At 55.7% G+C, this 13,590-nt stretch overlaps 1 protein-coding gene across 11 annotated transcripts in view; it reads left to right on the top strand.

Annotated features, from left to right (window-relative positions):
- Window positions 1-6,297, top strand: part of NCOR2 (nuclear receptor corepressor 2) — a 253,526-nt gene extending 247,229 nt beyond the window's left edge. For 7 of the 11 annotated variants that reach the window (XM_040611149.1, XM_040611141.1, XM_040611132.1 and 4 more), the window contains 3 exons: window positions 1,759-1,986; window positions 3,656-3,835; window positions 3,949-6,297. In XM_040611149.1, the coding sequence (XP_040467083.1) occupies window positions 1,759-1,986; window positions 3,656-3,835; window positions 3,949-4,124 (584 nt within the window). In that variant the 3' untranslated portion in view covers window positions 4,125-6,297. The remainder of the gene's footprint in view (window positions 1-1,758; window positions 1,987-3,655; window positions 3,836-3,948) is intronic. The other 4 variants (XM_040611191.1, XM_040611181.1, XM_040611157.1 and 1 more) reach the window with 2 other exon arrangements.
- The last annotated feature ends 7,293 nt before the right edge of the window (window positions 6,298-13,590 follow it).

Below are 13,590 nucleotides of genomic sequence, written 5' to 3'. Positions count from 1 at the left end.
TTTTGGCCAGGAGGGGTGGGAAGCAGCCCCAGGGGGCCGGTGGCTGCCGTGGGCTTCCCTGCACAGGACAGAGACCACAGAGACCAGCCCGAGGGAGAGAGGCCCCGTGAAGGCTGTGGGGCTGTTGCCACCGGCCGCAGCAATGCCCAGGTGGGCTCACGAACGAATGACATGAACCCCCATCGAGGAGTACTAATTGATACTTAAATGATTAAGCATTAATGCTCTCCGACAGCAGCAATGCCTTCAGGTTGTTAGTTTTCAGTAGGAGGAGCGGCAGTTTTCCTGCAGCCAGGGCAAGGCGGTGCTGTGGGCCAGGGCTGTGTGTGGCAGGAGGGCCCGGCACGGCCACCAGCGGTGAGACATGGCCACCAGTGGTGTGACACCACTTGTGACACTGCTTGTGACACTGCTCACCAGGGCGAACATGTTGGGAGAAGGAGCCGGCTCACGCCGGCAGCTGGGATGAGAGGGTGCAGCCAGCCAGGACGCGAGGGTCTGCGGCAGACGGAATTTGGGGGGGTGAGCATCCCCTGGTTGAAGCTGCTCCTGCTGTGCCAGGGGGAGGTGTAAAGGCGGAGTGTAGGGAGCCGGGGGCCGGGGTCTGGCCAGAGGCGACCAGGAGGGACCCTGCCCATTTGCAGGGAAGACGAAGGAAGCCGGGATCCGTCCCTTCGCAAGCAGAGGGGCAGCGATCCCAGTGTGAACACCTCCGGGATGGGGCGAGCGAAGGAGCCGGGGGGCTGCAGCTGGGCTCCCCTCGCCAGCCTGCTGTTTTTGTGTCTGTATTTTGCCCTTGCTTGTTCCCTGTAACCGCCACACTGGGAATGACGGTGGCGTGGCTGAGCCTAGTGCCCTCTGGTCCCTGTGCGGTGCTGCACCATAACTGCATGGCTTGAGACTCACACCCACGCGGGGACACCACTTCGCCTCTGCATCCTGTCACAGCCGCGGCTCAGCCCAGGGGGCTCCGGTCCGCAGCGGGCACCCGGCCTGCGGGAGGAGGGGAGTGGGCTGGGGTGATGGGCAGAGGGCTTACAAAGAGCACGAGGAGGGACGAAAGGCCTCTCCCCTCTCCCCAGCGTAGCCCGACCCCAGGCAGGCAGCTCCCCAGGCGGCTCCCTCGTCCCGGGGCTGCCTGCGTTTGCCACCCCTCTGCCAGGGCCAAATCAACCACCTCTTTCCCATCTTAATGGTTTTGCGGGGTGCTCCCTCTTCTTCCCTGACTTATCCTCCATGGGAAACTGCCCCCCCACCTCCAGGTCCCCAGCACACTGACTTTTGATCTGTGTGTGCATCCCTATGGACCCCACAGCCAGGTGACTCTCCTGCCCCCGTGCAGAGCCCGGCTGGGCTGGGAGCGCAGCCCACCCCACCACCCCCTTCTCGTAATTGCTCCCTGGGGCTCAGTAACAACCCTTCCTCCCTGCAGTCCTCCAAGCCCTCATCCCCAGGGAACCCTGCCTGCCTGTAGCACCCCAGAAACCCCAGTCCCAGAGTAAGTCCCATCCCATCCCACCACCAGCCCCTGCCAAGCCCTGGGGTGGGATGGAGTGGGGAGGAGGAGGACGGGTGCATCGCAGCGCTTTAAAGAACAAGATGACAAAGTTTGTTGCTTTGCGAGAATGTGCTGACTGTTTGTTTCTTCCCTTCTCCCTTGTCTCCTTTCTCCCCTTTTCCCCGTCCCCCCATCTTTCTTCTCATTTGGCTCCCCCCCATCTCCCGTCCCCTCTCTCCTCCCTCTCCCGTATCTCCCAGGGCTAATCAGTTGTAGGAGCCAGTCGGTCCAAGAGAATTCCAGTACCAACATGGGGTTGGAGGCAATAATTAGGAAAGCCCTAATGGGTAAATATGACGAGCAGTGGGAAGAGCGCTCACCTCTCAGTGCCAATGCTTTTAACTCTCTGAATGCCAGTGCAAGCCTGCCCGCTGCTATGCCCATAACTCCTGCTGATGGACGAAACGAGGACGTGCGCTCCTTGCCAGGTCTGCAGCCCTCTCCACCTTTGCTCTCTCTGTGTTATTAATTCTCAGCCTTTACATTTCCCCTTTTGTGGGTGGATTTATTCCCCCCACCCCCCACCCCCATTTTTGTTCATTTTGGTTTTCTCTTCTCCCCTCCCTCCCCCAGCTTCGAGCTTTGTGAATCTGCTGATTAATCCTGGTCTTGTTTGATGTTAATTTAATAGTCTCAGAAGGTGCTGTTGCTTTTTCTAAACCACTGACTGTGCTCCTTTCCCCCTTTGTTGGGTTTTAATATCTCCTTTTTTTTTTTTTTTCCTTTTTTTTGAACACCATGAAAAGATTTATTGGGGAAAAACCCCACACCCATAAAGCCATCATAGCCATGAACTTAAATAGCCACCCCAAACTGTGTAAACCCCGGGGGGGATCATTGCTTCCGAACTAGGGGAAGAGGCTGAGAAGGGCTGGTGTGGGGGGATGTGGCACAGGGCGGCGTTTCCCTTCCCACCCTGCTCTCAGAGGGGGTCGGGGCAGGCTCCAGCCTGGGGCTCAGAGGGCTGGTGGGGACCTGGGGGTGCCTGGAGCAAGAGCGTAAGGGAGCTAAAAGCGATGGAGAGGGGATGGCTTCAGAGAGCAGAGCTGGGGGGAGCAGCCTGACGGCCCCGGCGGGGCTCACGGAGCCATCTGGGCACTGCAGCGGGGTCTGCTCGGATTCAGGGGAGGCTTGAGCCCAGCTGGGAGGGTTGTTCTTGCGGATCCCCAGTTAAGGAAGAGAGGGGGGGGAACAGGGATGGATGGGGGAGAGCATCTTGTGCCCCGCATGCCTGCAAAGGGTGGGCTGCCTCTTGCAAGCGCCCTGTGCAGACCCCGGCAGCTGGCGCCGGGGGTTACCATTGGCAATGTGGGCGCAGAGCCCCTGAAGTCGAGGAGCAGGGTCCTGGGGACGCACTTGCACCTTCCTCCGGGTCAGCTCAGAGCAGGTGCTCTTCAGCTTGTTGCAGAAAAGCTTTTCTGGCTCCTGCATGAAACCAGCAGCTTGTTCCAGCCATGCTTCCCCATGCCCGGCAGAGGCTGCCTGGGCAGGCAGGGTGGGATGCAGAGCCCATCCATCCCTCCCGCTTTGGGAGCTCCCCCCGGTTTAGCCAGGCTAACCTCCCCAGCAGAGCCCCTTGGGGCTTCAAACCTTCTAAAAACTGGCTAAACTTCATCTGGAATTTTCCTGTAAGAACGGATTAAAGACTGTTTTGGCCACGTAGACCACGGGAATGGGGAATGCGTGCGGGGCTCCAGCACCCACGTAGCTCCTGGGGGTCCCTGTGCAGAATGATGCTCCCGTCCTGGGAGCCATGTTCATGGGCTGAGCTGCGAGCTGGCTCGGGAGCGGACCCAGCGGGGAAACAGCCTGGCCAAAGCCATGCGGCTGCTCCTGCCCCTGCTCCGCTCCGCGGGACGGATGGTAGCGTCAACCCACAACACGGAGAGCAGCACAGGGGGGGACAGAGCCTGGCCACCCGCGCCCCATCACCCTTCCCCGCTGCGGTGCCATCGGCCCCTGGGTGGGCTTTTCTCCTGCCACCAGCCATTTTTTTGCAAGCTGTTAAGAGTGAAGTGCTGGCTGCCCGCCCCCCTCCCCACCCCCCTGAGCCCTGCCGCGATGAGATGGGTGACAAGCGGGTGCTTCTCTTTGCAGGAGGAGGGGGCAAGCCAAAGATGGCGGCCAGACCCAACAGCCGCAAGGCCAAGTCGCCGGCGCCGGGTCTGTCCTCGGGCGAGCGGCCGCCCTCCGTCTCCTCGGTGCACTCGGAGGGGGACTGCAACCGGCGGACGCCCCTCACCAACCGTGTCTGGGAGGACAGGCCCTCGTCTGCAGGTAGGGCTGGGGGGCATGTGCCCCCCCGGCAGCCGTGCCACCCCCGCAGGGGGGCTCAGGGGGGCAGCCCCCTGCCACCGGCGCTGACCCTCTGCTTCCTCCGCCCCACGCAGGTTCGACGCCATTCCCCTACAACCCGCTCACCATGCGGCTCCCCAGCGGGGTGGTGACAGCAGCCCCCGCCGCCCCCGTGCCGCAGGGGACCCCCGGCAGCCAGCACCATGCCTGGGACGAGGAGCCCAAGCCCCTGCTCTGCTCCCAGTACGAAACCCTTTCGGACAGTGAATGAAGCGAGCCAGGGGCAGGGAGACGGCGACCAAACCCAGGGCGCAGGGAGCGAGTGGGATGCCCAGGGCGAGCGCCCACCGCCCCGGCCCCGCCGGCTCTCACGAGCGAAGATGCAGGAGCAGAGCTATTTTATTTTTCCCTTTTCTTTTTCTTTCTTTCCTTCCCCTCCCAACCAGACAGTTTGGGGGGACGGGTTCTGTATCTTTTTTTTGTTTGTTTTGTTTTTTTTGTTTTTGTTTGGCGTTTTTTTTTTCTTTCTCAACATCTGGAAACTTCTGCATCCTCTTCGGTCTGAAAAAAAGAAAAGAAAAAAGCCTTAACGAGACAAAACCCAAGGAACCCATCTTCGATCCTGGCAGCCTGGCTGGGCAGTGACCCCCGCGCTCGGGAGGGACCGTCAGCGGCCGCATGCCCGGAGCATGCACGTCCCAGGGCCGGCGTGGTCCCGCGGAGTCGGGTCAGGGGCTGTGGGATGCTCCTGCATCCCACCCGTGGGGCTGTGCCACAGAAATGTAAAACCTTGAGCGGGTTAAAGGAGAGAGGAAAAAAAAAAATACCTGTTTTAAGAAGTGACAGGATGGAACGCCCCGGTTTAGTTCCCCGCAGCTGGTCGCAGGGCTGGTTGCCTGGCGTACCCACGTCGCAAGCCGGATCAGCCCCATGGTGGTCTCAACACGCGTCGGACGTGGCTGGCATGAGCGGGCAGGGGAGGGAGTGAGGAGCTGTTTCTTAAAAAAAAAAACACAAAAATCCTGGTCTCTTCCAGTGGGAGTGATCCCGGGCTGAAGGAGGGGCGGGCAGGGATGTCCCCGGGCTGGCTCGCGTGCTGCCCACGGAGGGGCTCGGTTGCTTTAAGTGCATTGTTTTCTGAATGGTGAGAAAAGGCAATTGTAAATTGTATTGGTCTACAGGGTATATTTTTGATACCTTCAGTGAATTCTGTCAATATTTTACGCAAGGAAGGACTTAAACAAAACACAGTATTACATGCTGTAAAAGAGGTTCTGTTCTTACATGCAGGCTTTGATGCGTTTGTCCATTGTATGGAAGGGTTTTAAAAAAAAAAAAAGAAAAAAAAGAAGGTAACGATCCATCAAAGTTATCTGTAAGTCAGAATGTATGAACTTAGTTTAAAAAAAAAAAAACCCAAACAAAATCTTGCCATGGTTGCAGGGCCCCCCGTTCCACACACCTTTGCTGACTCAGCAGAAATTGTTGTTGCTGGTTGTAGACATTGATTCTCCAGAGCCCTTCGAGCTGGCCGGGTGCAGGGGCAGAGCGGGCAGAAGGCCGGCATGGCAGGGAGTTCACAGGAAACTTAAAAAAAAAAAAAAAAAAAAAGTTTTTATTGTATTTTTGTGATACACACGAATGCTCTACTTTACGTTATTTTTTTCATTCCATGATGTTGGCTCATATCTGCAGTTACATGGTTAAAGAACAAAATATTAGACTTTTTTTCATTCACTTCTGCTTTCTCGCTCTGGGGGGAAAAAAAAATGAAAAAAAAAAATGTATTAAATGCTTTGCATTCTATACGCTAGAGGAACCCAGAGCACGGCACAGACTTTCTGCCTCGGCGGTGGCGGGGGGGCAGCCAGCCCCCACAGCCCCCCGGCAGCCCTCGCATCCCACGCACGGCTCCAGCGGCAAGGCCGGTGCTGTCACCTTCCCGGTGGATCTTTCTTTTCCCCCTGCAACGTTCCCAGGTTGATTCTGATTTCAAAGCAAGAGAATGATGGTGTTTGTTTTTTGTTTGGGGTTTGGTTGTTTGTTTCTTTTTTTTTTTTTGGTTTTTTTTTTGTTTGTTTGTTTTTTTACAATGTACAGGTTTTTAATGAATGTTCATCAATGTTTGTGTCTTTTCTGTTGTGCTTTTTTTTTTTTTTTTTTTTTTAAAGAAAAAAAAATCCGAGACAATGCACAAGCTATGTGGAAGTCTTTCCGTTCCCAGGTTATTGCTGCTGGTGTCTCTGTGGCTCTGAGATGTAAAAACTAACAGAGCTGATGTCTGGGCGTAACGCTATTGAAGTGTTGCAGATTTTGCTGGGGAAAAAAAAAATAATCCAAATCCAACCCATCTTCAAAGCCGCCTCCTTAAACTACTGGGGAAAAAATAGGGGGGGAAAAAAAACAAACCACAAGAAAGAATAAAGTTCCCACTTGGCACAGTAGCAATACTGTGTGCTGCTTTGGTGTCTGCAGAGGCGCAGGAAGGTGCCGGGTGCTGGTGGAAGGTGCCGTGGAGCTCTGCCGGCGGGGACCCCGCTGGGCTGAGAGGGGCAAGAGAAGAGCCAGGACCCGGCTGCTGCCCCGGGGTGGCACACGGAGCTGTGGCCTGTGTCGGTGGTACCCGGCCCTGCCGCGTGCTGGGGATGCAGGTGTCGGGCTCCTCGCGGCGTGGGCATCCTGCGCTGACCCGCGGGCTGAGCGCGGCCAGGTGCTGGGGCGTCGGAAAGAGCCCCGGGATCCAGCCAGGAGCTGCGGAGCCGCCTTCTCGCCATCACCAGCGCGGGGTTGGGTTGTCCTCGTTCACCCACCATGTGGCCGGCGCCTGAAGCCAAGGGATGGAGGGTGAAGAGCTTGTCCCAGCCCTCGGTGCTAACCCCGGAGCCACGTTCCTCTTCTTTTCTTGTCTCTACCATGTCTGTGTGTGCAGGGCGAGGGGTCGGAGCTGGCCAGGACCCCCAGGGCGCAGCCGCTGCCAGGGGCTGTGCGTGAGGGCATCCAAAAGAGCTTTCAGATGTTTCTGAGGTTGGTTTAGTCCTTCTGGGGTCTGTGGCTCGGTGCTGGTGAGTGGGTGGGTGGGCAGATGTTACCCACCACCTTCTGGGCAGAGTGGTGTTTGCAGGATGGGGAGGTGCTGGTGACCCCCAGCCGCTGCGAGGCTCCGGCAGCCTCACAGCCCTGCTCGGTGGGATCCTTTGGGATCGTTTCTGGAGTGGGGAGCAGGACACCTTGCTGATGCTTCCAGAGCTTGGGCCCTGGCTGTGCTGTGTGTCCCTGTCACACCAGGACAGCCTGTCGGAGGCTGGGGGCTGGAGGGGAGCAGCCCAGGGGTGTCTGAGCTTGGCCGTGACTGGGACACACTTGGGTTTTGCTCCGGTGGGATCCTCCGCTTGGGAATCCCCCTTGCAGAGGGCTCAGCCCACAGATGGCCACGGCATGGCTCACTTTTGGTGCTTTCTGCCTTTCGTCTCCACCATCTAGTGTCCCCACGCACACCCTCCCCCACACAGACCCTCCTGCAGCCACCCATCCCCCAGCGCATCCCTGAGCAGTAGGGACAAGGGGACACAGGGCGGGGGGACACGGGTCAGCAGCAGCTCCTGTCGAGGAACCCTGAGCTGCTCTTGCCAGGGTGCTGGAGCAGGGAGCATCCTCCTGCTGCAGATTAATTAATTTGGGTCAAATCAATGAGTTAGCGGTGTGCCGGGCAGGGGGCTCGCAGCTGCTCAGTGGGGATGTGCCTGGCCCCAGGGTTCTTCTGTGGGGCAGCCCCCCCCATTTCCCTGCTCACAGGTGGCCTGGGGGTAGCGTGGTTTTGGGAAAGGGGGAGCTGCTGCTCCTGCACGTCATGATGCTCCTGTCCTGCCCCACTCTGGCCCTCATGCCCCTCCCCACCAGCCCCCCCGGCTGGGGACCAGAGCATCCCTGAGCACCCCAAAACTTCATGGCAGGGTCCCACCAGCCCTTCCTAGTGCTGCCGGCCGTGGTTGTGCAATCCAGCAGAAAGTCACATTAAACTATTAGAAAATAACCAACAAAACACCCAAGTTTAAAAGTTGATGTTGGCCAGCTTTGTAACTTGTACAAACAGGCAAACAAATTATTGGACAATTTATCGCTTGAACTGTACTGGGGGAAATATCTATCTTTTGTACAACAACGTGTGCATAGCTGTTTGGAAGTGAGCTGTGTGATAGCTGGGGCTGTACAGAGAAACCACCAGGTGTAAATATTTCCACAGCTTGCTCTGGAGGGGTGGGGGTCTTCTACTCAAGGTGAAGGGGTTTGTTCACTGTTATTTTGCTCGGCACGCCCACCGGCAAGCGGCGTGGGTGGCAGTGTCCTAACATTGCCTTACTGGTTAAATAATAAAAAAAAGCAAACAAACCAACCCAAACCAAAAAGCTTATTTGGGAGCAAAACGCATGAGTCCAGGTAGGGCTGGCTATGGCGAGGGGCTGAGGGGTGGGCTGGGGACCCCGGCACTGGTGGGGGTGTCCCAAGGTAAAATGGGCTCAGGTGGGGGGCAAAGGGTGGGCGGCAGCGGTGCTGTGCACCCTCAGAGCATGGCAAGCACCCTGAGGTGTGGGGCAGCCGGTGGAGGTGGTGGGGTGCTGGGATCCTCCTGCGGCGCCCGTGGGGATGGGGCTGCGGGGAGGACCCCGGCGAGGGGGCAGTGTGCTGGCTGAACCGCGACGGGACATCCCACCCCGCTGGAAGGCCTGGGGGATCGGTGCTCGGCCCGCAGCCCCCCGCCACCGCCCTGGCTTCCTCATCTGCAGACAGGGCTCCCACCCCCGCGCTGACAGGAGCTATTTAAGCACATTATTATTGCTGAGCTGGGAGGATCCTCCTTTGCAGGGACCTGAAAAGGTCTGGTAGGTTGTGGGGCAGCAGCCCCAACCCCAGAGGCGTGTGTCACCCCATCAGTGCCCTTTGCCTCCCTTTTGGGGTGCACATGCCTTCCCCCCACCAGCACCAGTGCATCCCTCTGGCATGAAATGCCTTGCGCAGCCGCTCTCGCAGGAGTGATTGCTCCTCTCCATTTATTTTCATGTTTATTTGATTTTTATAAACTTTGATTTGTATTGGGTTTATTTTTAATTTTTACAATATTCTTAGTATCATCATTATTACTATTTTCTTTTAACACGGTCAAGCTCCATCCTGCCCACAGCTCCCCAGAAATCAAACGCCCCCACCCCCACCCCATTCCTTCCTGGCAGTGCTGACGCCATCCAGCTGCATCCCACTGCCAAGGCTGCTGCTTCCCACCCCCTCACACCCAGACTGGTTTTGTTGCCTTTCTCGTAGCAGAAACACAACCCCCCTTTGAACTCTCCCGAAACGGCTTCTCAAAGCTCTTCAGGTGCTTTTACCTGGGCCTGGGGGGGCGAGGGCTGGGGTACCCTGGTCCCCAGGGATGGCAGACACTAGAGGAGGCTGGTGGCACCCAAGGATGGCTGTGGGACTGTGCACCCCTTAGCTAGACCCCCCCAAAGCAGATACCTGCATCCCTGCTAGCGTCGAGCAGGGGTGATGCTGGAGGCCACCTTGGCATCGTTGCTCTTCAACCAGCAGCCAAGGAAAACATTGTTCAACTGTGATTGAATTTAAAAATCGAATTTTAATGGAATTTTTAAAAAATAATTAAGAACTAGCTATTCTGGTAATGGATAATCCCTCACAAGCCCTGCAGGAAATTATCAGGGAGGCTAATTAGCCACTACCTAATTAAGACCTGAAACAGAAGCCCTGGTATCTATTTGCAGGTCTGAATTGCTTTACCTCTGACACCTGCCCCATGGGGCACAGTTGACTTTGGCAGGGCTGGGACCTGTCAGTCCCCAGGTGTCCCCCCCCGCCGCCTCTGCACCCACGGGGCTGCCCCCCCAAGGCTGAGGAGCTCTTACCACTGCCCTGGGGTGTGCATGGGGGGGCATTTCACAGGGCAAGTGATGAAAGAGGGATGGTGAGGTGAGGGGTATGGCTCTGGGTAAGGGCAAATTGGGTGACTATATCAAATTTAGTTCCTTGAAGGGCTCTGTCAGTTGGGTTTGCACTTGGGGGCCTTCTGCTGCCTTTCTTGGGGCTCAGAAATGGATTTTAAACAAACGGTGTGTTCCTGAGAGCAGCGATGAATGTTGCTGTTGGGGTGTATCCCTGCCTTCTGCTGGCTTGGCATTTCAGGTGGTCACCTTCATCCGAGTTACAGCAGCACCTGGAGGAAGGCTCCCCGGTGCCGTATGACTAGCGTGTCCATCCAGGGGATGCCCAAAAGGTTCCTGCCTCTGTGTTGCTGAAGGATCACCTTAGGTCCTCTGGATCACCCAGATGCCATCTGAACTCCCTCCAGGTATGTACCCACACTGACCAAACCTGTCTCCTCCTGCCTCTGCATGCTCCTCCAGCTCCCATGGCACTGCACTAGGTAGATCCCTGCTGGCTCTTAGACATCAATATAAAGATCTCTGAGGCCAGCGATTTTGTTGAAATCCTTCTTGGAAAGGCTTTTGCCGCTCTGAAGGCAATTAGAACAAGTTAATAAATAGTACAAACAGAAGCCAAGCTGTTCAGCTTCTTGCATCAGGATTTAAATGCTGACAAGGGCTGACGGCAGTAGCCCTGGTCAGTAATTCACACTGATGCTGAAGAAACAGAAGGTGGGAACACTCTAAATTCAAGGCCAACACTTAACGATTTAATGATGGAAAACTTTAGGTCTACTTAAAAGCTCTTACGTAAAGAGACGGAAATGAAACGGGACAAAAGCAGATGGCTTCAAAAACCAGCAATAAAAAAAAAAAAGTCAGAAGTCCAGATTTAGCCGTATCGTGACTAGAGTGGCAGACGGGGGGTTTGAAGGGGGAAGTGAAGATGGAAGATGGTCCCCGATGCTTTTGCCCTGGACAGAGGCAGCAAGAAGGTGCAGGAGCCTTGCCACCCTCTGGTGATGAACTGGTGTTTGGTTAGGCTTATAGGGAATTTCTTTTTTTCTCTTTTGGAAAGAATTAAAGCAAGAGGAAGGTTTTCTAGCTAGGCTAGTTGAGGAACACAAGCCTGGGGTTTTCCTTGCTGCGTGAGCGAGGACACTGTGCGTTGGGCTTCAGCATCCTCCTACAGGCTGCGTGTACCCTGTGGGTGACAGGGAGGGGAGAGGGATGTAGCTGTGGTACCCAGCGATGAGCAGGGTAAGATTAAAAACTGAAAAGGGTACCAAACACACACAGGATACAAAAGCCATGTGTGGCTAGCACCCAGCCCCAGAATGTCAGCTCGTGGTCCCTGCACAGAGACCCCAGCAGAGCAGCAGCTCTTCAGCTAAGCAGCTTGGTGGGTCAGATGTTCCTTTGGCCAGGAAAGCTGGTAACCGTTCCTGGGTTCCTGATGGCAGGAAGCATTTTATATTCTCCCAACAACTGCAATCCAACTGGTCATTTGACAGTTCTTGTGATTTGCCATGAAATTATATATCCTCTGATAATGATGCAGAGGGCTAAAGAGCTGATCTTGGCAGGAGATGAGACGTTCTAGGCTGGCGAGTAACTTGGAAGGAAAACGGAGCAGCTTTTGATGGAATGCCTGGCTCTTATCAGTGCTGGGACCCTGAAGGGCGCTGGGCAGAAGCAGGGGTGTTTTGCCTGGCTTGCATGCCCATCTGGGAAGCGTTGGGTCCGTAAGAAACTTGGGAACAATCATCACTGCATGTGTGTGTGGGGGGGTAACAGCTGAATTAATTGTCAGGTTTATTTATCCTCTCTTTTTTGGCATCCTGTAATTACCAAAATTAGTATTTGTGAGGACTTCAGGCAGCAGAGTGGTAATAAATCACTCGCCACCAACAGGAGGTGGGAGCAGTTGTGTCTGGAGTGAGCTGAGGTTGGTGCTGGCACTAGTGAAGCGCAAGGGCTCTCAGAGGAGCTCGTGGGCTGGTGCACAAACAAACAAACAAACAACAACCCAACACAGCTTTGCAGAAATGCTCCTGAAATAAAATCCCTGGACGCACAGTTCTCCAGCCTGGAGCTGCTGTTGTTTCAGCCGTTGTGAGGAGGAATCACCGAATGGGGATGCAGGGGGGCTTGGGGAGGTGAAAGCCTCGGCAGCCCCTGTATGGGGGATGCTGCAGGTCCCTTCCCATGGTGGCACCAGGGTGTCCAAAGCCACCACTGCAAAATGCATGGCAGGGAGGGTGTCTGCCTGTGGACCCTGGACAGAAAACCTATGGAAACTGGTCTGAAAGGTATAATCCTTGTGCTGCAAACACGCCACTTTCTGGGTCTTGCTTCACAGAGCGGAGCTCTGGTGCCAAGCAGGCTCCATCCAGCTCTGCCTGCCCAGCCTTGCTGGCCCCACGGGCTCGGTCCTGCTGGCGCAGCAGCGATGCTGTGCCAGGGGCATGGGAGGGTGTCTGGACACAGCAACCCTGGTGGAACCCCCGACAGGTGAGACTTTCTTCTTGTTGACCCTTGCAATGGCAGAAATGGCCCACGGTGCTCGGGAGGCCGCCCTGGAGATCAATTTTGCCACCTACGTTGTGGAGAGAGCATCGGTCACACATCGTTTGGAGTCCAAGAGGGCCAGCGTGTTTCCCTTCTTTGGGAATAATCTGAATGTCTCTCTCTGTAAATGCATGTAACCTGACGAAGCACAGGGTGTTAGCAATGATGGTAAACTCCATCTGGAGCGCGCTCTGCTTTGAAGTCGGATGCCGTTTTAAACTCTGCAGGGTACTTTCACTTAGAAAAAGCAGCAGTTGTCAGTAAAGATTGATCTTGGTCCAGAAATTTTTGCTGCCCCCCTGACTTTTTTACATATTTATTAGTCATTTGCAATCTCTTTGATGACTAGATGCATGTTCAGCCCAGAGAAAACTCTGTTGCAGTATTTACTGAAGCAATGCCAGGGGATAGGACAGACGGATCTCACTAGCTGCAAGGTCTGGCCATGCTAGCGATGGTGTACGTCGCGTTGTCATTAGTAATTGCCACAGCAGCCCCCAGTGCTCCTGAGCAGAGGCGAGGAACCCATGGAGGAAGCAGAAGCCCCAGGGAGCCGGGCTGAGGTCTCACCCATGGGTGTGCAGCCCCAGCCAAAATCAGTAACTCCACAGGCTGCAGGTCGGAATTTGCAGAAAACGCGGTGCCTGCAAGAGAGGGGCAGCTGGTGGGCTGCTGGGCAGCTCTCCTGCCTCCGGTGGCATGGGGGGAAGAGGAGGTTTCATGAAGAGCAAAAAGCAGAGCAACACCATCCAGAAGGTTGCTCTTGAAGACACTCCATCCTCATCCAACACATTCCTCAAACCCTGCTCAGAGCAGCTGCCAGCAGGTGCGGCGTGATGGGCTCCGAATCGGCTCCGGTGAGATGTGGGCTCTGAAGAGATTTGGGCTCCACTAATGGGTGTTTGTTTGCAAAAGGCCAGACTTCAGCTGTGCAATCCTGATCCAGCTCTGCCCGGGATCCAGGAGTATTTTCTGCTGCTGTTTCATCCTGAGCCCTTTCCAGAAAGCAAAGCAGCTGCCAGAGGTCAGACACGAGGAGCCTGGCCGGTGAGTGCCTGAAGATGGGTGCCAGCTCTGGATCTGCATTCCAGTTGGACCAAAGCAGAGCTTTTCCCCACGGGGATGTTAATCCTGGGCCTTGGCTTAGGGCCATCTCCAGCTTTCATGTTTTTGGAACCGAAAAAGAGTGCCATTCTGTTCAAGGGAAGAACAAATCTTTATACCTCAACTCTACAC

This window comes from Falco naumanni, chromosome 1 (assembly GCF_017639655.2).
Source record: "Falco naumanni isolate bFalNau1 chromosome 1, bFalNau1.pat, whole genome shotgun sequence".
Classification (NCBI taxonomy): Eukaryota; Metazoa; Chordata; class Aves; order Falconiformes; family Falconidae; genus Falco; species Falco naumanni.
This window is presented reverse-complemented; position numbering and strand designations above follow the sequence as displayed.